At 40.7% G+C, this 23447-nt stretch overlaps 2 protein-coding genes across 5 annotated transcripts in view; one reads left to right on the top strand and one right to left on the bottom strand.

Moving 5' to 3' along the window:
- The window catches only part of COG5 (component of oligomeric golgi complex 5), a 170493-nt gene extending 158412 nt beyond the window's left edge, over positions 1-12081 (top strand). The window contains exons 22-23 of one of the 3 annotated variants that reach the window (XM_081927685.1): positions 1898-2027; positions 11943-12081. In XM_081927685.1, coding sequence (XP_081783811.1) covers positions 1898-2012 — 115 coding nt within the window. In that variant the 3' untranslated portion in view covers positions 2013-2027; positions 11943-12081. Of the gene's footprint in view, positions 1-1897; positions 2868-7578; positions 7738-11942 lie in introns of those variants that run through there. The other 2 variants (XM_081927686.1, XM_081927684.1) reach the window with 2 other exon arrangements.
- On the bottom strand, positions 2216-21689 carry HBP1 (HMG-box transcription factor 1). Of its 2 annotated transcripts, none has more exons than XM_081927755.1 (11): positions 21559-21689; positions 16056-16248; positions 14735-14969; positions 13691-13823; positions 12815-12926; positions 12616-12728; positions 11926-12082; positions 9822-9966; positions 7824-8150; positions 5245-5386; positions 2216-3679 (listed from the first exon to the last, which is right to left on the bottom strand). In XM_081927755.1, the coding sequence occupies exons 1-11, from the start codon at positions 21571-21573 to the stop codon at positions 3668-3670; spliced, it is 1584 nt and encodes a 527-aa protein (XP_081783881.1). In that variant the 5' UTR covers positions 21574-21689; the 3' UTR covers positions 2216-3667. The 2 variants fall into 2 exon arrangements, with proteins under 2 accessions (XP_081783881.1, XP_081783882.1); XM_081927756.1 differs by having other exon boundaries at positions 16056-16244; positions 21559-21683.
- Positions 21690-23447: the final 1758 nt, after the last annotated feature.

Raw genomic sequence — 23447 nt, 5'->3', positions numbered from 1 at the left:
TGGAAATGTGAGGAGGAGCTTGTCCTCAAGAGATGTTATGTCATTCTGGCACCCTTGACTGCATTACACAGCAATGCAGACTAGCTAAGGGAGACATTAAATTCCAACCTAAGGAAACCCAGATTGTCTGTACCTGAGATACCATTTTGGAGGTATTGGTTGGTCTAATTCATGGGTTAGCAAACTAAGGCCCACGGGCTGGATCAGGCCCAATTGCCCTCTGGATCCAGTCCACGGAAGGTCCTGGAATCACCGCTTGGGTCAGCATGATCGTTCGGGCTGTGCCATTTTTTTGCAATTTTTTCCAGGCACCATTCTCCCCCCACACACACACACATATCGTGGCGGTGCCTCCTCCCTCCCTCCTCCTGGCTTCTCCCCGCCCTGCAGAGAGAGCTGGGCTTTGATTGGTGCCAGCCAATCCAAAGCCTTGCCACCTGCGTGCTGAGGTGCGGCTCGGACTTGCCACCCGCCTGCCAGCCTCTCTGTCCATGGCCTCTGTCCATGGCCTCATGATGGGCGCTTCGCAGGGCTTCGGCTAGAGCTTGACGCGCCTGCTGGCCCCACGCCTGGTGCCCAGGAAAGCTGGCCTGGAAAGGAGAGGTGTTGCCAGCACCGCCGGTTCCCAACCGCAGTGTGGCGGAGGAGGTAGGAAAGCAAGGGGAAGGGAGGGGCTGGGGGAGAGGGGGAGATAAGCCCCCGTCCGCTGCGTGTGCGCAGTCCGGTCTGTCATAAGGTTTGAGGGGCGGTGAACCCACCCCCTTCTAAAAGAGTTTCCTGACCCCTGGTCTAACTAAACATGCTTTAATGATGACTTTTCCTAGACTCTTTGCCTATACATGAACCTACTCAGTATATTGTGCATTACAGGATTGGCAGATAGCAAAAGCAAACTAAAATATCTTTAGCTCATAAAATGATTATTTTCTTGCTAGTTTGCTATTATGGTTTGTCTGAGTAGGCACCAATGCTGTTTGAAACGACTTCTCTTAAGTACTGCACTTTCTGACTTCAGCCAGGGGCCTCGGCTCTGCTCAGTTTGGTTTTGTGCGAAATAGTTTTTGTAATCATCTGGATTAAAAGAACAGGGGTTCATACTGGTGTGTTATATACAGAATAACTTGCTTAAACAGTTGCCACAACTGCCTCCTATCTCCTTTGGATTTCTTGCTTTTCTTTTCATTATCTTTTTTAGTTCCATGTCCACAAAATTGGTTGATTACTTCTTCACTATAGCAGCAAAGATCAGGATGTTACAGAGTCACCTATGGACAGTTTTGTACTGGGAGCACAAGTGCCTCTATTTGTGCTGTCTAATATCTGAAACAGTACAGTATGCTGTCAGTGTAGGGAAGACACAGCATTACTCACTTCAGACAACCCTTACGCAGCCCTTCCTCACAAGCCCGTAGTTCTCATAACATAGCTGTAATCCTTTTCAGTTGCAAAACCTACGGTAGTCATAGCTTCAGTCCCCTAATTAGTGGCATCGTGGTGTTTACAGACCAAATTGTGTTCAAGCTGCATTTTTAAGTGAGCTGATTCAGTTCAAACTTTCTGCCATAATAATATGGTTGAGAATATAATTATCTTTTAGGTTTTGCATCTTTCTGAATTTTTCTATACAGTTTTGCATGATAAAAGAAGTTTATATATCCATGTACGGAGAAAAAATACTGTATTTAAATGTGTTTTGTAATCAAGTAAGTTTTTTAAATACAAATTTTCCTAGAGTCTCATTTCTTTCAGAAATCACAGCTTAATGTGGAAATGGGCTGGAATGGACTTACAAAATAACATGTGCAAAATTGAAAGTGTGATCCGTATAGCTTGTTGTTAGAGGCTCACATAACAAACACTTCCGATTCTAATGAGTATGGTTTTTTCCTTTTAACAGAGGTGCACTGGAAGCTTATGTTCAGTCAGTAAGAAGTAGAGAAGGAAAGGAATTTGCTCCAGTCTATCCCATAATGGTGCAACTGCTTCAGAAGGCACTGTCTACTCTTCAGTAAAATGTTCTTTGGAAGGTATGGAAACTCCTCTGACATATTTAATTTGTACTGGTAGGGTAATACTTAGAATTAATATAAACAGCATCTGACTTTTGCAAAACCTACCAAGAACTATAAGACGTCAATACTTAAATGTCTGAAAATCAAATGCACTCTGCAGTCTTCAGCTTTCCATATATAATAAAAAAAACTTTTAAATACTGTTCTAATGTCACTTTTTAATTTAGAAACCAATGCAATTTGTATCACAAAAAGGCTCTTTTCCCTGGAGACACCGAAACAAGATTTTCATGTAAAGAACTTCTAAGCTGACCACAAGAAAAACCTTTTGTGTATACAATACACATTTACTTCTTGGCAACGATCCTTGAGGTTTAAAGTCGCATTTTTCATATTACATAATTCTTTATTCCATGTACATTGAAGTAACAATGTTTTTATCTTAAACTCATGCTATATTCCGAGTGGAAATCTACTTAATTAAAAATCCTATGCATTCTTGCTTTAAGTGCTCCTCCTATGTAGCAATCCTATAGATGGGTAATGGCATTTAGTCACAACTCATTTGATGTACATAATACTAGACAATACATTTTACAAATTTACTTGAAATACATGAATATAGTGTGCAAAATCATAGGAGCAACATCATAGACATGTCAGGTGCTGAAATTTATTGTTGTGATTCTTAAACAGAAACACACTCTTTATTTAGTAACATTAAAAGCTATGTTGTAATGTTCACAGCAAAAGTAGCCATAAATCTAACATATTTCCTCTACGTTTAGATAGATGGAGGGGAAACAGTAAAGTGCAAATGTTGCACCTACAGTAAGTGCAAAGTTTGTCCCCACCATAAAAGATGTCTTATGGCAAAATAAAATCTTTAAAATATGCAGCATAGGAACACCCGTCCCCACCCCACCCCCCGGCAAAAAAAAAAAACCCTTTAAGAATAAAATGGTGACACCACAAAAAGCACCATTCTTTTGGGATAATGCAAGTAATGAATTTAACCCTGGGCCTTTATCAACAGCCCTGGCAATTCTGCTTTTTATTCTTGCTGGGAAGAGATCACACCTCAAATAATTTATAAATGTGTTATCTTCCCAAAAAGATAACAATTTTGCTACATATAGTATACATATAGTATATACATTTCCTATCCACTTTGCCACACATTCTGGTAACTTGTTGGCACTGGGCAAACGAGAAGTTCATATATTATGTCAGAAAATCCCAGCTCCCAGATTTGTAGTTAATTACATAGTTTGTGCAATGCATATTAATCAGCAATAAGAATCAATGTATAAACAGGTTACATATTTAAAATTCCCCTTTTTTGCATTTTTCTTAAAAATAAACATTTATACAAAGCTCCTCTTCCTACTATTCTTTAGCACCACAGGATATCCATTTTCAAGCCTATTACACCTGATAGACATATATGTAGTTTGGAAGAAAAATAAGGCAATTTGGTTTTAAAATGCTGATAGTTTTTAGCTTTCTTAATGCTCTACTGTAATAAGCAAATTCTCATTCCTAACAACTCAATGCTGCCAGTATTTTATGGTCGCACCTTCACAACAAATCATGAATTCTTGATCATCAAGTCTTCTTCCACTATGTATTTGTAGAAGAATTCCGATCTAATGTTATTGTGAACCCTGTAAAAATGAGAACCAGAAAGATGTACAAAGCGTGAGACTCAATTTGCACATGGAAGTACCGTATTTTTTGCTCTATAGGACGCACTTTTTCCCCTCCAAAAATGAAGGGGAAATGTGAGTGCGTCCTATGGAGTGAATGCAGGCTCCTTGGCTTTGCTGCAACGTGCCTGTCATGGAAGCCGGAGGCTGTTCCTTCTCCAGCTTTGCTGAAGGGTGCTGCGCCTTCTCCCTCTCTGTGCAGCACCTCTCCTGTGAAGGAGAGGCGCTGCGCAGAGAGAGAGAGAGAGAGAGAGAGAGAGAGAGAGAGAGAGAGAGAGAGAGAGAGAAGGCGCAGCGCCCCTTGAGCAACGTGCCTGTCCAGCAAAGCCGGAGGAGGAACAGAAGGGTCTCCTTCTGTTCCTTCTCCAGCTTTGCTGAAGGGCGCTGCGCCTTCTCCCTCTCTGCCCAGCACCTCTCCTGTGAAGTGCCCCTTCAGCGACGCGTCTGTCCTGGCTTCTGCTTTAGCCCTGCGCAGCCTCTTTGGGCAGGGGGAGCCTTGGCGCGGTTACCCCAGAAGCCAGAACAGCCACACGGTATCCCAGAAGCCAGATCCCTCTTGCTGTTCTGGCTTCTGGGGTTCAGAATAATTTTTTCTTGTTTTCCGCCTCCCAAAACTAGGTGCGCCCTATGGTCCGGTGTGCCCTATGGTGAGAAAAATACGGTATATTACCTGCTTCAGCACAACCACACACAACCCCCGCCCCCCAATGGCAACCCTGTTGGAAGAACTTTCGTGTCATCTTCTGCCAATATATTTAACCCAAAAGCATTGCATTGGACCCAGGTTCTTTTCCTACAACAGAAATATTTGGTCTAAAAGGGAACCTAAGGATCCAACCCATAATAAATGCTTTCTACAACTGGCTTTTCTTAAAGCACCTATCTCAAAATGTGTGTTCCTTTATTCCTTTCCCCCTTTGTAAGGTGGTTTCAAAACCTGCCCAGAATGTAAAAGGCAGAACCTTTCTATGGTCTTGTGTAGACTTCAGCTAGTTTGTGGCTTCACCTATTGTTTAGAAATAATTTTCTCTTTGTTAGCTCTGGCTTCTATGGCTTAAGGAGGCAGTGCTGGCATCAATATAATAAATTGATGGGGGGGGGAGTGGGGATGACAGATGCGCTGTCATAAGGCTGAGTACTTGGTCAGTGCTAAAACATTGCTCTTTCAATAGAGCAAAGCAGGACTTTTTGAATGATGATGATACACAGATTAGTTTTCTTAGACATTTGCTATAAGCAACTCTATGAGATTCTTGTCCCTACCTTTAGATGTTAGCATCTACACAGGGAAATGCAAAAAACGCCGCCTTTTGTGCATTATCATACACTATCATGAAAAGGGTAACTTTGAACATGGACAAATGAATTTCCTATGAAAGGGAAAGCCTGATGGTAAGCATGGGGTTACATTTCAGATTTCACAGAGATTGTAGGGACAGGTGCCCAGCAGTTCTGAAGTATTCTACGTGAATCCCCAAGCACCAAGATGTGCGCTAAAATGTCAAAGTAGAGGGAAAACATACTGAATTTGTTCGTTTCCGTTTCCAGCAGTCGGGATTTAAACGTTTTTGTTCTTCAGCCAAGGCCTTGGCTTCTAATGTGTACATCCGCCTTTCTTCATTTTTCATTTTTTTCCACCTGTCACCAAGTATCACACTTATGGCTCTGCAGGAGAAATATTTAGGAAATAGTCAGTGCAGGAATCCAGCAGCACATGTAACATTTTCTAGTATCCATTTCCTTTCTGAGGATAGCACAGGATAAAAATTATACACAAGAAAACACTCAAGTGTTCACAGATAATGTCCTTGTTCAAGCTAGGTGCAATTGTTTATTATCCTGTGACACTGAATTAACTGAAAGGCAGGAAGTCCTACGTGATTTTGAAGATATGTGTAAGTAATTTGTCAAATTTGGAAAACTATTTTTCTGTATGCATGGATGATGGTAGAGCAAAGCATTCAGCTCATTACAGGGCCTTAATATTCAAGACTTCTACCATGATAACATATGTAATTAATACCCATTATGCTTGCATCTCCTTATTACTGAATACAAATACATTTCAACTAGACATCTATTACCATAATTCACACAACAAAGTTCTTTAGTTGTCAGGATAAGTGGGATAAATATAATCTTTAAAAAATGGATGAAGTCACTGTGTCTGCAAGTTCACATTGGGCCAGTCCAAAGTTGCAGAGTTTGGAAGAGTACGTACCGTATTTTTCACTCTATAGGACGCACTCCCCCCCCCCAACAATTAAGGGGAAATGTGTGTGCATCCTGTGGGGCAAATGCAGACTCCTTGACTTCAGTGATAGCAGCGCAGAGGGAGCATGTGCTCCAGAGGCTTCGCGTTGCTTTCGCTGAAGCCTGGAGAGCGAGAGGGGTTGGTGTGCACCGAAGCTATCACTGAAGACTATCCCTGAAGCTCCAAAGGCTTTGGGTTCCTTTTGCTGAAGCCGGGAGAGCAAGACTCTCCTGGCTTCAGCAGAGAGGGAGAGCTGCGAAGCGCCCCTTCAGTGAAGCGGGAGGAGAAATGGAAGGGGCTCCGTTTCTCCTGCCGCTTCGCTGAAGGGGCACTGAGCAGGGGGGGGGGATTTTTCCCCCTGTTCTCCCCCTCCTATGGTCCGGTACGTCCTGTGTTCTGGTGCATCCTATACAGAGAAAAATATGGTATGTACTTTGTTTTAGGCATATAAAGATGTCTCCAAAACATACTGCTTGTGGCTACTTATATACTGTTATTAAAGAAACCACTGATAAAGAAATTCAACATTAATACAACCACCAGTTTGTTGTGTGTCTTCCTATAGTTCTCCTTGGCTGCTATTCAGCAGTGCATACTCCCAGATAAGTGTCTGTAGGACTGCAGCCTAGAATACATAACATTTCTGCCAAGCATGACAATAACACCACCTAGCATTTTATATCAGGCATATGCAATCTTGGCCCTCCAGATGTTTTGGGACTACAACTCCCATCAACCCTGACCACTGGTCCTGTTAGCTAGGGATGATGGGAGTTGTAGTCCCAAAACATCTGGAGGGCCGAGTATGCCTATGCCTGATTTATATAATGCATACTTTGAGAAAAGCTTACAATGAAGCATCTTGAGATCTGTTCCCTTTGTTTAAGCACCACTTTCCTAACTGAAAGCATGTGTTCCTCAATTTAAAACGGGGATGGCTAACCTACAGCCCTCCAGTACGGCTGGACCACAACTCCCACAATCCTCAACTGTTGGCCATGCTGACTGGCTGATGGGAGTTAAGAGTCCCAACAACAGCTGGATGACCAGAGGTTAGCCATCCATTCATTGAATAAAACAAAACCAAATTTTTAAACACGCCCCATAATCATGGACGTATGTAGTTAAGGTAAAGGTACCCCTGCCCGTACGGGCCAGTCGTGTCCGACTCTAGGGTTGTGCGCCCATCTCACTTAAGAGGCCGTGGGCCAGCGCTGTCCGGAGACACTTCCGGGTCACGTGGCCAGCGTGACGAAGCTGCTCTGGCGAGCCGGCACCAGCGCAGCACATGAAAACGCCGTTTACCTTCCCGCTATAAAGCAGTACCTATTTATCTACTTGCACTTAGGGGTGCTTTCGAACTGCTAGGTAGGCAGGAGCTGGGACCGAAAGACGGGAGCTCACCCCGCTGCGGGGATTCAAACCACCGACCATGCGATCGGCAAGCCCTAGGCGCTGAGGTTTTACCCACGGCGCCACCCGCCTGCTTCCCATTCCATCCATCAAAAATGTCGGTAGTACTGTAATCGTGAATTATGTCAATGGCAGCATGCCATTACTCTCTACTTTTTTAGACGAAACTTCTTTGTTTGTTAATCCACAGTTTCCAATGAGATGCAAACCAGGAAACTGTGTTTTAAGCTCATCTACAAACCCACTGCTTGACCCTTGGTTGTACAAAGAACATTACATCAAACCACATCAATATGCAAGTTTCCATTTTGGAATCATTTTCAAAAGCAATATAGAAGGACCCCAATGATATTTCGTTTATCAGGCCAGCAACCCACATCTGAACTCTCTGCACTTAAAATGTAAATCACAATCAGAAGCATACATAGTCCTTACCTGTTATCTTTCCCTGGATACATCTGAGTATATTCTACTCTGTACTTTTTGGCAAAAAGCATGAAGGCATTCATTGGTCTTTTGCATTTGTTGGGAGAAGTGGCATTCACAGTACTTGCAGTCCCTGAGCTGTGGCTTTTGCTGGCTTTACTGTACAAAGAATTGGGTGAAATCTGTGATGACTGAGCAGGTCCACAGTTTGTACTGCATTCTGATCTTTCAAAGTCTTGGCTTCCTGATCCTCCACAAGATAAAGAAGCACGGCGCTGGCGAGCCATACTGCTTAGCACATAAACCGCAGAGGAATCCATCGGTGTAAAATCATAACTGAAATGGAGAAATCCGTTTAAAAAATAAGTTGCAGGTTTTATTTTTCAAGTCTAGATTTACTCTCAAATAGTGATGTGAGGTGAGAATATTCTCCAGAGAATAATCTCGAGAATGAGAATATTCTCCACAAACTGTAAATTCTAATGTAAGAGCCAGTTCTACAACCCACATTTTAAAAATCTAGTAAATAACTTAAAACTCCTAGAAAACACAGCTTCTAACAAACTCAGTGAATTTTACACAACCATCAACTTTGTTCTATGATCAGATGATCAGTGTGGAACTGAAAGCTCTGTTACCAGTGGAGATGAAGATGATGACTTATCCTCTTAAGATGTTTGAGGAGTCAATATAAATTTATAAACATTTGACACTTGTTACTTAAAGCCTATTTTTAAAATAAATTTATTTCTTGTGACAATTTATCAGTTATAATTTAAATTATGTTGTATGTTGCCTTACTTGTCTAAGCAGATAGCAATTTGCATTTCTGATGTTATGTCACTTGTCATTACTGATTATTTGTGTTTTATTTTCTGGAAATAATAGCATTTATTTTAAACTTTATATTGATTGTATTAGTGTTGCACTGAAAATACTGTACCATGTAGATATGCTTATTAAATAACATACTCATGTAGCGGACCTGAGGTTTTTTTTTAGTTCCTTTACTTTAAAAGCTACATTTCATACATACACAACATAATTAGAATTCAAAGTTGATGGTAAATATACAGTTAGTGGCAGGCTCAGTAATTAACATGAGTCATTCACACTGAATTTTCAATTTCACGTTTGGTGCAAAAAAAAATGTATCTGTACAGTTTTTGGTTGCCATCTGAACAAGTTTACCCATGAATAAGCATGTATATTAATGAATACATGTATTTTCAATACATTAAGATTATTTTCAATGCATTAAAATGAATATTCTCCTATTTTAAATGAAAATTCGCTAATATTCACAATAATCGAGAATATTCTCCAGCATATTCTCCAAAAAATTATTCTCAAGAATTTAACATCACAACTCTCAAATAACACCTAACAATGCTCCCATTTGCTGGATCCTGTTCTCCATCTCATTTAGTATATCAATTAGAGGTAAATTTCATCTCTTATTCATGCCACACATTCTAACTGAAGGCTTGAAACTGGTCGTTTCCTACCCCCTAGTGGAAGAAAACTGATAATTCTATAGATTTTTTATTGATACTACAGGTAAAGCTGATATGCAGTCAACCATGAATAAAGAAAACAAATTGCTAAAATATAGTTCATGTGTCCCACATTTCCAAAAATAACATCCAATATTGCATTTAAACTGCATTCTAAAAGTTTTTTTTTAAAAAAACCCAAAACCCTGCACAGTTTTATTTAAGATTGCCATCACCTGCTACTTGTTCAAGGTACTGTAAGAATAAAAAAATCATAAAGTCTGAGAAACATAATTGACTGCTTTTTGTGTGTGTTTAAAATTTAAACTGGAATAGAAGGAACCATCAAATTGTTAGTAACACCTAAGAAAAGCATGGAGAAATGGTTAACTTAATACATACACTATTTATCTATTAGTTATATTTATGTGTCTTTCTTCCACCAATCAGTCCTCAAGGTAGCAAAAAACAATTGAAATAAAATAAAATACTGTCCATTCTTAAGAGTTACCTTTTGAATGTATCAAACACACCCGAATCATCGAAATTAATGGCATCAGGGTGTCCTGGAGGTAGACATGTATCTCCAATGTGCATTTCACAACATGGAATTCCATGCTGAACCACAGTCAGGCTCGGATAAAAAGATGACCAGCCTGAATGGGAAAAAAACTTGAATTAGATAAATAGTCCAGCAACTCAGATTTTCTTTATTTAGAGTCCCAATAGCACGAAACACAATTCTATATACATCTGCTCAGAAATAAGCCCCGCTGTGTTAAATGTGGCTTCCTCCTTAGCAAATGTATTTAGAATCCAAATGTCAAGAATATGAAGGCGATTTTAAGCAATCAGACAAAGATCTGCTCTAAGAGTGGAGAAGTGAGTTGGAGAAATGCTCTTGCACACATTCATCTGTTTTGCAGTCTCTCTTCCCTTTCACTGTTTCTCTCCCATTGTGAACACTGGGATAACAATTACTAAGAGAGATTTAGATCAATTACTGACCTGGTCTCTCTCTCCCCGGAGTTTGGGAGCATGTTGTGGGATCAGGACAGCTTTTGATCCAAGCTGTTCCCTAACTCTCCCTGACGCACCTTTGAACCAGTTTCAACATGCCCAATTCTGGGCTGGGCTGGGCTAGGGCAGCAAGAGTTTTCTGCACCAGGGTGGGTGGGGACGAAATCAGACACGAAATTTCTTTCTCTATAGTGTGGCATCGAATCTCTAATGTCAGAGAGGGAGACCCATTATATCCTATGATCCCTGGGCATTGCACCCTTAGTGTTTCCAGGATTGCACCTTTCGTGTTTCCCTAGGTGTTTTACAATTCGAAATAAAATACATAAAGGAACCTGCCCAAAGTGTCATGGAGTCACCACATATGTAGAGAAAAGGAAGAAATAGGCTTTAGAATCTCAGTATTTTCTTCAGAACAGGGGGGAAAACGTTCACGTCATTTTTTTAATTGCTTATTTTAAACATATCCTACTACCAAAGGAATGGATAATCTAACAGGACTTCACCACTTTCAGCAAGGAAAATATTGCACAATTAAGAGCTTACGGCTCTCCCTCTGCTCCATATCAATATCCAAAAAGTCATGGGTATGATGTTATCTAAAGTTAGTCATGCTTAACTCCTACTGAAATCAGTGAGGGAACGGAATAATGTCTGGGAGTAAACGCAAACAGCACTGTTTTCCAGGGAACTTGAGCACAATTAAGTTTAGTAGGATCAGGGGTTATTTGGTAAATAAAGCTCTTCCCAGAAGTTGAATGCTTTCACTTGTTCAAATAATATACAAGGGTAACAGTTGATTTTCAGTATCATGGAAGACATCAAACTTTTCCAGTACCCTAGGACCTGCTGTGCCTGCACATAAAGGAGTTCAGATGGCACAAACCAAACGAACGTTACAGCATAACATCATGGCAATCAAAATATTCACCATTGGGATGCTACATGAGTTTCATTGCAAGAGATAGCAAACGCTTTAATTTACACATAGCTATCTACCATGCTGGAACCTGCCAGAAGAGTTCCAGACCTCCTTCTCCAGCAGGTATTTGCATTTAACATAAGCCTACTGTTCTATATTTATTTATATCCTGCCTTTTTTCCTGACAGGGACTCAAGGCAGCTAACATAAAAAAAGAAGTGCTAGAAACTTAGAAAAAGCAGTAATTAAAAAACAATCAAACATTTACATATGGATATCTTTAAAAATCTGGTAAAACCATACAAATAATTATAATGAAAACAGTATGACACTGGCCCTTACATTAAAAATTGACAGTTCCCAAAAGCCTAATGGAATAAGGTTTTATTTTCCTCAGAAAAAAAGTCTCTAGTATTAGAGGTGTTCGCTAAATGTACTAACGCTTGGGAGGTTGAAAGAATTGAGGAGGATCTACATGGAAGTTTTAGACATTTTCTGCACAGAGACAGAAGAGACTGCAGAGATGAAGAAGAAAGTTTTTGACATGGTAATAGATTGGTTTTTTTAAGACTATGACAGTTTATGGCAATAAGATGATGACTGGATTACCAGAATATACTGTACAGTGATGTTCTACATGCATTACAATACTGTAGTTATAATAATTTCTTACCTTTGTTTTTAACATAGAAAGGATGATCTAGTCTACACTCTACAGTAAGCAAGCCATCTGTCACTGTGCCAGGATCAAAAGTCAATTTTAGAACTGACTCGCCAAATGAAACACTTTCTTCATGGGATATCAACTTCAAACCATCAGAACCATATCCCTGTAGAACAGGCGAGCTTTGGTTATTCAAGGAACACGGACATTGAAACTACTCTCATCCTAAAAGAACTAAGAGTGTGCAATTTATTTGGCAAAAGCAGTCACTTTCTCCTTCCCACAATATTTCTGGCTCAGCCACTAATATTTATTTCACTTTAGTCACTAGATTTGCTTACTACATATATGATCAGCCACAATGGGCAAGACATGCCAGGCAGGATTTCCTTCATATGTAATCAGCCTAGTTTGCAGCAGCACTTCAAAAGAGGAAACTTTCCCTTTGACACTATCGCCAAATAATTTAGCATCAGCTTTTCTTGAGCAAGCTGCCATTTCTCCTGGATATGCAGCCAAGTAGCCAACCATACATTTCTACTCCTTCCTCACAGGCTATCCTATTAAGATGGCTGCATGTAAATGCTTTCCTTTGCTGTCTGTCTCTCTTTAAAGCATGCAACGTTTAGAAATTAACTCAGGCAAGCAGCTGATAAATTGCTGTGGTCATTACAAAAGAATATGAAAAGAAAAACTTACTTTGTAAGTACTCACTGAATCATCCATTTCATTTTTACAGGCTGTGGACCTAGCAAAATCTTCAGCATCCTCCCATTCCTTGTTGCGTCCTTTATGAAAGCATAAACGTGTTCCTAAAGTTTTATTAAAAAGAAAATGAGTGTCATCAAAATGGCAAAACCAATTATTAAATCCTGCCATGTAATATATGGCATTTTACCTTTAAGGAAACAATGCCAAACAGTTGGAGGCCAGGAGTGGCACCATCCTAGATCGTCGTCATCTGACAGGGATGACATACAGAAAATTCCAGACTCTGATTCACTAGTTGTCTGTTGAGAAAACAAAGCCACATAAAGGTTTTTTAAAAAATATTTCTAGGTGGACAGTATATAAATACTTTTCACTTTCTTGCAAAACCAAGCTGCATGGGGTTTCTAATATTTCACTTAAACGCTGCCATGTCTTTTCCCAAGTATTCTTAAATTTTACATCTTTTATATGACTCTTTGTAGCAACTACATTATGGAACAAATATTTCACAAACCAAAGACCCAGTTCCATATTTCAGCATTCCTATGCTACTTTCCTCATTTCTGCCTGTCTGCCTGTCTCTCTGTCTCTCTCGCTCTCACACACAAAGCTCACCCCAACTTAGTGTACCCCCCTCACAAAAATGACACGTGCAACATGATTAAGGCAAATAGAAAACTGCCAAGACAACTTTTCTCAAAAGTAAGTGATGCTAAAAATGTATGTTTTAAATTGCCCTAAGAATCAGAATACAGTGTTCTGTATTGACAGTAGTAGAAATGAATAAGACAATGTTCCATGTGTTTTGATGTTTCACAGCTTCTCTCGTGTTTTAATCTACTTGCCAAGCATAAAATAGTGAACATCATAAAGCTTGGTCTTTTGTAGTTCATTCTGTACCTCCCTTGGATTGTGAGCTCTTCAAGCTATGCACGCTACCACAAAGATTGCTCCCAACACTAAACAAGTAAAAAATCTAAATGAGCAGCTGGCAAAGTAAAGATATTTCAATTTCTAAAAAGTTTAAATCTGGTCTTTAGCTAGTTCAATAAACAAAGCTTACCCTTTCATGTCTGACAGGTGTTTCATCAATGTGATGCTTAGGAAAACCAGAGTCACTCTGAGAGGATTCTGGTGGAGGACGTGCATAGGAATGTAAACTTTTGCTTGTAGCTATTAGATGAACAGGAGATGATCTAGAAAATAATTGTTAAATATATATATATATAAGCAGGTATTGCTCAAGGAAGGGAAGAAGGAAAAGCATCACAGGTACACCAAGAGTAATTTATTGACAATTCTGAGATGGTAATGTCTTAGTTGCTTCTTTGAACAGACCAAAATCAGTAGTGAAGAAATAAAAATCTTTGAACGTGTTTGACCAATAAATTATACTCTGTAACTTTGAGGTCTTTTCTCCCTTTGGCTAAACGTATTTGGCAATAGAATATAATGCTGCTAACATTTCTATGATGTGCTTGGTTTCATCAACAAATACTGTGCTCAAATTTTTTACTACTATCACACCACAGCAGTCTGCCCCCCAGTTACCAAAACACATAGATGGAAAAGAGGTTAACACAGCAAGTAGTCCAACCAATGCTCATTGCTACAAAGAAAGGAGGGCTGGGGAATAAACTTAGTGAGTTCCTTGAAGACCTACAGTGTTCTACATGGCAGGGCAGCCTAGAAGCTCCAACCTCCTGCCACCCTTTCAGCTACAGAACAGTGACTGAGGGGCCCAAAGCAACAGCGATCAACATTTTGGTTTATTTAGATCGTAAGCAAGTAGACTGGGTGTCACACAAATAGAAGGAGCAAAAAATAAATTAAAACAATAAACTGCTAAAGCAAGTAAAAGTGATAATTGTCAAAAGCCTACTTTAAAAACAGGGACTCTGCAATTACCATTACATTTTTTGTTTCATGTTATTACATGTTTAAAACAGTTGCTCTGCCTTTAGACAACCACCCATGCAAGGAGGTTCCAGTTGTAAAAGGGTAGTATCCCAAAGTTTGATGCAAAATAAAACTCTTTAAACAATATGAATGCTGCTGCAAGCTTCAAAATGGATAGAAATGTAAGAAATGTGAATCAACACCACACCTGTTATAAAAAGAGCACTGCATTAGAGGACTCTGTGGACTAGTAGCTATGTTTGCCAATTCTGTCAACCAGTTCACTCCATTCTCACAAGTATAAGCATTTTCTGAACTGCTGCTTGAGGTATGCTGGTTCCATGAAGGCCTTGAATATTCCTGATGCGAGACATCAGCACTCAGGTGGAAAAGTGCAGGTGGGGTAGAATCAGTGTGAACAGCCTGCAGTTCAGGAAGATCATCTGCAAAGAAGAGCACATGGTCTGATTGATTCCTACAGATTAGACCAGGACAACCTAAGGTCTACAGGTCAATTAAGGTCGATCTCCCTGACTATTATGATTTGGGGGGGGGGCGACAAATTACCTATTGTCCATGGGCATTTCCTACCTTCAAGGCCCATCACAGCACCATCACACCAAAATGGGAACATGCAAAGTCCTGAGCTGGGTGGGTGTGGGAGCCCACACTTCTAACTACACCAGTATTGTCTCAAGTTTCTGGAAAGGCTTTTGCTAACGCGGTTTGGGATTTTGACACTCCTTATCCCGTAGGCCAGGGATTATCAAATTATGCCAACAGCATTGGAAATGGAGGGTGATATATGTATGTTCTGAACTGTCCCATCTGAGTTTATGTTTAAACACAGGAGTCTCCAGAGCAAGCAACTTGGTATGTTTCTGGAGGGTCCCTTCATAAAAAGTACACTGAACACATAATATCAAGCAATGAAGAACTCAACCCAACATTTGTGCACCACCTCATACTTGCATGACTGGGGTGGAGCTTCATGTGCAAGTTCCTCAAATAGGACAGATATTATATTATTTAGAATATTTGGAATTGGCAATGCCCAGAGTCTTTGCAACCAACCTTATCTTGGTATTTTCATCTAGTGAAAGGTATATTGTCACCCTTTGGGAACAGTCTTCTCAAAAATGAGGAAATCATATGGCATCAGCAAAGAAGCAGAAGACATCCACCAATTGTGGCCAACTTCCAGCACATTCATGTTGCTATTATTACAGCATTCTCAAGCTGACAATGCTCCTTCCCTCCACGGCAAACTGAAGGGAGTTTCCAAACACATTTGTTTTTTGGCACAGAATCAAGTCATTCAAGGGAATGCAATAAGAATTCAGCAAGTTTGCATAATTCCCTTGCATAGACCCAATATGCACTCGAGATCTTGGCCAAAGTATCTGGGCTAAATGAGTCCCACTCTCAACTCTACATACGATTGGATGGTACCCAATGAATGTTATATGAATCTCATTGTGTAACACAAATGCATACTCAGTTTATTTTAAGAAAGCCAGAGTATTTACCAAGCTCCATGTGCTCATCACAAGATGCATATCCAGGAGAAGATGGGAGGTTCTCATTACACTTCAGTAATTCCAATGATTCATTCATCCTTGAAGTTCTCTTGTCCACCACTAACAGGAGTTTCTGCACTGCATTAGGCATCTGGTTAGTCTTAACTTCCCAAACCATGGTAGGATGCTTCAAATTATCTGACTTAAGCAGAATGAGAAAATTACATGCATTAAGCCACTTAGCTACAGTTACAACTGCATGAAGATCTATCACCCCCAACTCTCTATAATTTTTTTTTGCCAATTAAAATATCTCCAAGACTCATAGCTAACTCTTGCCTGACATTATTGTTATACATAGACTACACAATTCATCAAAAGTAACATCTCAGCAGGATTCTTTATACAACCATGCTAACAATATGTTGAATTTATAGGTTAAAATGATGGAATAGTATATTTTATAGTAAGAGCTATTCTGACTAAATTCAATTTCTCTGAATTTGAGGCAGAAAAAGGAGTATTTTGCTTCTTTTACAGGTTGAAGAATCTTCATCAGTGTGTTAAAAACATCGGTGCTGATAACACCAAGGATGCTGGTTTGATCCCTTTAAGGGACAGCTGCATATTCCTGCATTGCAGGGGGCTGGACTAGATGATCCTCAGGGTCCCTTCAAACTCTATAATTCTACTACTAAAACCATCCTAACCAGAGGGAATTGACCTACAGTGGCTTCTAAACACAGAACAAGGCTGGGGACATACATACATATGAGCAACCTAATTGGAACTCTGAACTCCCAACTTTGTGATGGGCTACTACAAAGAGAACAAAGTGGTGAGGATGTCAGAAACTACCCAACAGCCAGTCCTGCAACTGACATTTGTGCTTCATCCCTGTCGGGAGTTGACAAGACTGGTCTGGCGAGGTGTATGAACCTCCTTTGGCATGTAAACTTACTACAGCAGAAGTAAAAAAGTTTACTGACAAGCCAATGCAAGTTCCACAGTGGCCCTGTCATTCTCAGTCTTATAGAGAGGTGTGAGAAACAAGTCACAGAGGCAGCAAGCAGGGTATATACACATGAGAAAAGTGAGGGCTATATTAGAGGCCAAGAAGCAAGTCAATGGCTGATATCCAAGAATGAATAAAAGCAAGACTTGATGAAACCTGTTGTTTAAATTTCTCATTAACTGATGTCATTACTTTCTAATGTTTTATGATTTCAAGGTAACGTATACTTAGTAGGATGTTTTATGCAGATAAAACTAAAATTTTATAGCAGTACTTAACATTTTCAGAAGGTAAAATTAAAATTATTTGGTTTTCCAATTTATGTGTTTTTTGATCAAATGTAGCTTTACCAAGCGAAATATTGTCCAATAACAAACATAATGGCAGATTTGAATTCCTCACACCAAAAAAAAATTTTTTAAGACTGCTCACTGAAGAAATTTGCAAAAATTAAGTTTCACTCCCTAAAATGACACACCCTTCTAAAGCAACAACTTGTTACTCTGAGTAATAACAAAAGCCAGCCATAAGGTCTTTGCATATGTAAGATAGCAATGGATAATTTACAAATTAAAACCAAGGCAGAAGAGCAACAATCAAACATCATGCGTAAACACTTTCCTTTATGCATCTTGAAATACAGAAGCAGTCTGTAAACAGCAAGATTCAGCCATAATTTATACAAAAAAACCTCTGGAAGACAAAATTTGCAAACTTCAAGCTACTGAATGAACACACAACTTAAACTCATATCCCAACATCACTCCTAACAACAAAGTCAGCTGGTGAATGCCAACCACAGTGTACCCAAATTGGGGCTTCTAAGAAATAAGAGGGAACATGTGCAGGGGAATTCCAGAACTAGTTAAAAAGAAAGATAGAAAAAAAAACGGGGGGGGGAGAGACTTAAACACAGACCAATGAGGATGAGTGCGCATACTAATCCCAAGTGTTTTTTCAGGGAGGAGGAATCAAAAACTGAGGGAGAAGGGAAATGGAATGGTGTGTCCTAAAAGAGGACATGGCTGGCTAGAACCTGAGCAGGAGCACTCCATACTCCAACATTTTGTTTCAGGTCTCACTAGCATATTGTTTTGCTTTTCAGAGAAAGAAAGCCAACTACTGTAGTAAGCCAAAGAGCCAAATTGAGTCACTGCAGGAATTGTATCTTGTCCCCCTCCACTTTGTGATTCAAAATTTGCCCACAGAAATTATCCATAAGGAAAAGTTTTTTTTAAGTAACAATAGAGCTATTCCACTTATTCTCACAGAACTCCATAGTGCAGTCATTTGCTGCCTAAGATGAGGATTGTCGGGTCACTTGATGTCAGCTGACTGATACGGTAAGTGGGCAACCCCACCCATCTATCAAAATGGTCCATGGAAAGGGCTCAAGAGCCACATACTGGCTGGAAATAGAGCCAAGCTCTCCACTAGTCAGTAATCAGAGTAGACTGCTCGAAAAGCAATATACAGGTGTGCGCAGATCTACAGAGGAAACTGAACTCATCCACTAGAGAAAAACAATGCCAGCTTTCACACAAAGGAATCAATTTTGAGACAAAAAATGCAAATAAGGCATACAAGTAGGATTTTTTTTCTTTCCTCATGCTGTTTTCATCCTTAATAACTTGTAAGTCATTATATAAAACCCAGATGGCTTTTCCACCATTGTCCTAAGAATCTTTTAAAAAAGAATTAACTATTGATTGAACATTGTTTCTTTAATCTGAAGAAAATGATATTCACATTCCAGTACACAATATGAAAATGGGCAAGATTACAGTGTAGAAAGATGTTGCTGACCACACACTATAAGAAAGCCTTCCCAAAGAAGATTTGCATGGCTACTTCCCTGATGGCATTCTGCCAACAAATAAAAACTTTGTGAACTGTGTTATACTACTTGTGGTTTGTACGAGTCCGCCGTTTTATTTGTTTTGTTTTGTTGTGTTTCATGATGGGCGTAAAGCCGAATAAACATTTTGATTGAAATAAAAACTTTTAATATTTTAAAACCTTTAACCTGCAGATGAATTCACAACCTCTGTTGTGCAGTTAGCAAGCAGATGAGATTACCATCTGATGCAATATTACTTGCCATTGCGGCTCTTACCATAAACTCGTATTTTACATTTCTATTCACCTGAAGATATCCACTGCATTTTTAAACCTGTTGCATTTCATTTCAAGTAGGTTTTGGCAGTGTTCAATTCATTCAACATTATAAAGAAACAACAAATGCACTCTTAAGATTGCTTCACATGTTCCTATTGGACACTCGCACAAATGATGCATGCTTAAAATCATAACAAAAAAAATTCCTTCCAGTAGCACCTTAAAGACCAACTAAGTTAGTTCTTGGTATGAGCTTTCAGATACACACACGAAAGAAGTGTGCATGCACACGAAAGCTCATACCAAGAACTAACTTAGTTGGTCTTTAAGGTGCTACTGGAAGGATTTTTTTTTGTTTTGACTATGGCAGACCAACACGGCTACCTATCTGCTTAAAATCATAACAGGCAAGGAAACCAAGTGCATTTGAAAACATGTATCCTGCTGTCAAAGATACCCTTACACGTCTCAGTGAGCCAGCCACAGGACAGCGCTTCCTGTAACACGCACACATCTTTATTTTAAAGAAGAAGAAAAAACCACCACCACAAAGCTTTCTCCTGTCTCACTTTATTCACCAGCAACCATCAAAGCAGCACAAGGCAAGTCACAGAAAGATTCTTCTCACTTGGTAGATTCAGTGTTCCCTCCCCACTCCCCAAAAAGGTCAAAGGTGGGAAGAAAGGGGGGCAGTGCAGAAACAATGGTATCTTCACAGCTAGAGACAACAGTAGCCACCAGTGACCCTCTGGTCCTCCCTACAGCCATGCTTGCCCTAGTGCACCCCCTCTGGCTTCTATTTGGCTTGCCATCTTCATGCAGCTCAAAGTTAAAGAAGGGTCAGGAACATTATCAAGGGTCTAGAAACCAAGCCTTATGAGGAACAGTTGAGGGGGTTGGGTATGTCTAGTCTGGTGATAAGGACTTGGAGAAGAGATATGACAGCAACCTTCAAATATCTAAGGGGCTGTCACATGGAGCAACCTTACTTTCTCTTGCTCCAGAGGGTAGGACCCAAAACAATGGCTTCAAGTTCCAGGAAAGGAAATCCTGACTAAACATCAGGAGGGACTTTCTGACAGTGGAACCGTCTCCCTCGTGAGGTTTTGGACTCTCCTTCCTTGAATAGTGTTATTATTATTATTATTAAATTTGAATACCACTCTTCATCTACAGATCTCAGGATGCTTCACGACACAAACGTACAATTGTTTTAATTTTTTTTAAAAAATCAGGTTCTAAAGTAGAGGATGGATGGCCCTCTGTCACGGAGAGGCTTTAGTCGAGATTCCTGCATTTGAAGGCTGGACAAGATGACCATGGGAGAGGGGGGGTCCCTTCCAACCCTACTGTCTGTTCTACGACTCTACGAAACATGCCCCGTTTGCACAAGGGAGGAGAGAGAGAAGCTGGATGCAGCTGTGCGGTTACTTAATTGAGACACTACTTCCCGCTGTTATACAAGCCGAGAAAGTGGAAGGGGCGGCCAGCCCTGATCCAGCCAACTCCTCCTGCTGCGCTTCTGTCACTGTCAGCTCCGCCCCTTCCCTCCCCCCCCCCCGCGCGCACGCAGCGTCTCGGGATCTGCGCAAAACAAGAACAGGAACAAGTATGTGTCACGCGCCTCGCGAGAGGGGAGGGAGGCGGTTGGGAGTCACGCGCGAGAGCACGAGCCGCGGGGCTCCGATTGGTCCCTTTAACAGAGCGCCGAAAAGCGGGCGGAGCCTCGCGAGCGGCTCTCCCTCCGCCCCCTCTCTGGTCACGTGGACCATTGCCTGGAAGAGGAGCGCTCATCCTCTCTTCCCCCCCCGCCCGCCCGCTCCTTGTTTATAAACTTTTTCCTCGCAGGACACGGCGCATGCGCCCAAAGGCCCCATTCATTCAGAAGTGCGTAACAACAGGACGAGGCTTCGGGTGGGGGCGGGGAAAGGGGCCCGCGCCCCACAGCTGAGCGGGGAAACGCTCTCGGGCGTCGAGATAAGGGCCCGTTCCCCTCAGCTGGACAAATCAACAAGCGGGTCTCTTCACGCAGGGCGAGGCGGAGGGGGCAAAAAAGGAGAAACAGAAGTGGGGGGGGGGGCTCTCCTTAGGTCTGACGCCCGCCTCGCCTGTGGCAGCTTGCCCGTTGCCGTATTGGCGGGCGTCTGCCCCCCCCCCGTGGAGTCGCGCCCGTCTTCTTCCTCCCCTCCTTTTCTCCTCAGCCGTTTTTCGGCACCTCACAAAGTGACCGCCAACAAAAAAGCTTCCCCTCTGCCCGCCACACCGCGACGGCCCTCAGGCGAGAAAGAAAAGCCTTCAAAACAACTCGTTCCCTGACTGTCCGTCCCCGTCCCTTCCTGAGCGCCCCTCACGCTCGCTCCAAAACTTCTCGCTACTTACCAAACCCGTCGCCATTACAGGACTCCCTTCAGCTTTCTCTTTCCCCGCCCTCTCTCTTTCTCTCTCTCTCTCTCGGGAAAGCCCCGCCCGCCTTTTTATGGACTTGGGGCTCCCAATGGCTCCGGCGGACGCCCATCAAATGCTTCTTTCTGCTCATTGGATCTTGCGAATGCCTGTCAGGTTTCCTCCGTGGAAAACAGACTTGTTTTGATGTCCTTCCGCGCCTTCGGTTGGACGGGAGGCCCTGCCAGTCATCCCGAACGCAGAGTCGTAAATAAGTGTTGGCCAGCCTCCCGAGCCGCAGAGGACAGTGGGATTTGTTGTTTCTCTTCGTCTTATAAGCTAGCTAAGCGCAGGGCTGATGAACACCATTTCCCAGAAGGCTCTCGGTCGTTGGTAAACAAGACTCTTAGGGACACGTGTATTTGTTCAACCAGCATATTGTGGCCCTGCAGGGACCCTTTAAGTCAAACACAGCAGCGAGGAGAAGCGCTCCTCTTCTCCGTATCGCCTCGAGATGGTTCAAGTCGGCAGAAGAAGATTGGAAGAAATTTAAAGACTATCTACAGAAATATTGCAAAATTAATGAATGTTAGAATGATGTCGGATAGAAATTAAGTGGTTTCCAGCTGTAATGCTTTAAGAGAATATGGGAAAAAAAGATTTAGAAATAGGTTAAAATTTATTAATAAGGATTTGCTGAACTAATAATTTGAATTGGAATACAAAAAAGGGGTGGTATGAGGAGGTCTGGGGAAAATGTTAATGAAAAATAAGTAATGGAAACTTTATGTGTTTTTTAATTATTTTCATTTTTGTATTTTTGTTATTTTTGTTTTTTTTACTTTTTGATTTTTATTGTATTATTATTGAAAACTTTAATAAATATATACCTCCTTACTTTAATAAATAAATACCTCCTAAACCGTATAACCAAACCGCTAGAAGACTGTTTTCCAATCTGTTTCGATTATTTAAGGCCAAAGTGTTTTATGCAGAATGCTCCATTTCTCTCAACAGAGTAGCATTTGAAGCAGCATATGTTTTGGGGTGGTCATACTGCTTTTTTCAAAATAGGTGCATGACCCATAGTTTCACACTAAAATCTTGTACCTTTTCTAAGTTCTGGGGTCTATTTTTGTCCTGCTTATTTTGTGCTATAGTACAGATGGCAATAATACAGTACAGGAATATTGGGGGACGCCTATTAAACCAGAACAATGTATCCAGTATGAACCCATCTTTAATGCACCATCAGTGCATTTTGCAGAATACACATACCGAAAACCACCAGTCCAGAGGCGTCCTAAATTTCAAGAGGGAAGTTGAAAAAGAAAGTCAGGAGAATTAAATTACTCCAGCATGCTTGAAGGTTATTTTAAAGCACATAATAGAAATTAAACTGTAAACAACAGCTTAGGAAAGTTACAAACAAGCCCAAGCATATGCCAGCATCATTGATGAGCACTAAAGGAAAGCTATAAAAAGGAGAGAGAGTATGTTTTGGCTGTGAATCCTGGAAGACCTGTTTTCCTGCCTTGCAGGGCTTTTTTCAACCTGGCTTGGGAGCCTGGCTGAGAACTACCATTGGCAGAAGTGGCAGCAACAGCAGCAGATACGTTCTATGCTTACGATAATATTTTATTCTCTTACTAATTGTGCTGTTTTAAATGGACATTTTATATTATACTTCCTTTTGTAATGTTTTCTTTTGAAATGTTTAAGATACTTTTTTTAAAACTTTACTAGTTAAATGTGCATTCTGTAGTTGATATACAAATGACATGAGAAGACCTAATCTATTCATTTCTATCATTATTCCTAGGATCTTTGTTTATAAAAGTTATATAAAAATAAAATATATTTTTATATTTTATTGTTTGTAAAAT

Source organism: Podarcis melisellensis (genome assembly GCF_964234715.1).
Source record: "Podarcis melisellensis genome assembly, chromosome: 10".
NCBI lineage: Eukaryota > Metazoa > Chordata > Lepidosauria > Squamata > Lacertidae > Podarcis > Podarcis melisellensis.
This window is presented reverse-complemented; position numbering and strand designations above follow the sequence as displayed.

What these genes read in the sequence shown, in the direction of transcription:
- HBP1 (XM_081927755.1), bottom strand. An exon ending in TTGGCATTGTTTCCTTAAAG is followed by an intron (nt 12,729 to 12,814) that starts GTAAAATGCCAT and finishes ATAAAACTTTAG; the next exon opens with GAACACGTTTATGCTTTCAT. An exon ending in TATCCAGGGAAAGATAACAG is followed by an intron (nt 5,387 to 7,823) that starts GTAAGGACTATG and finishes TTTCTCCTGCAG; the next exon opens with AGCCATAAGTGTGATACTTG.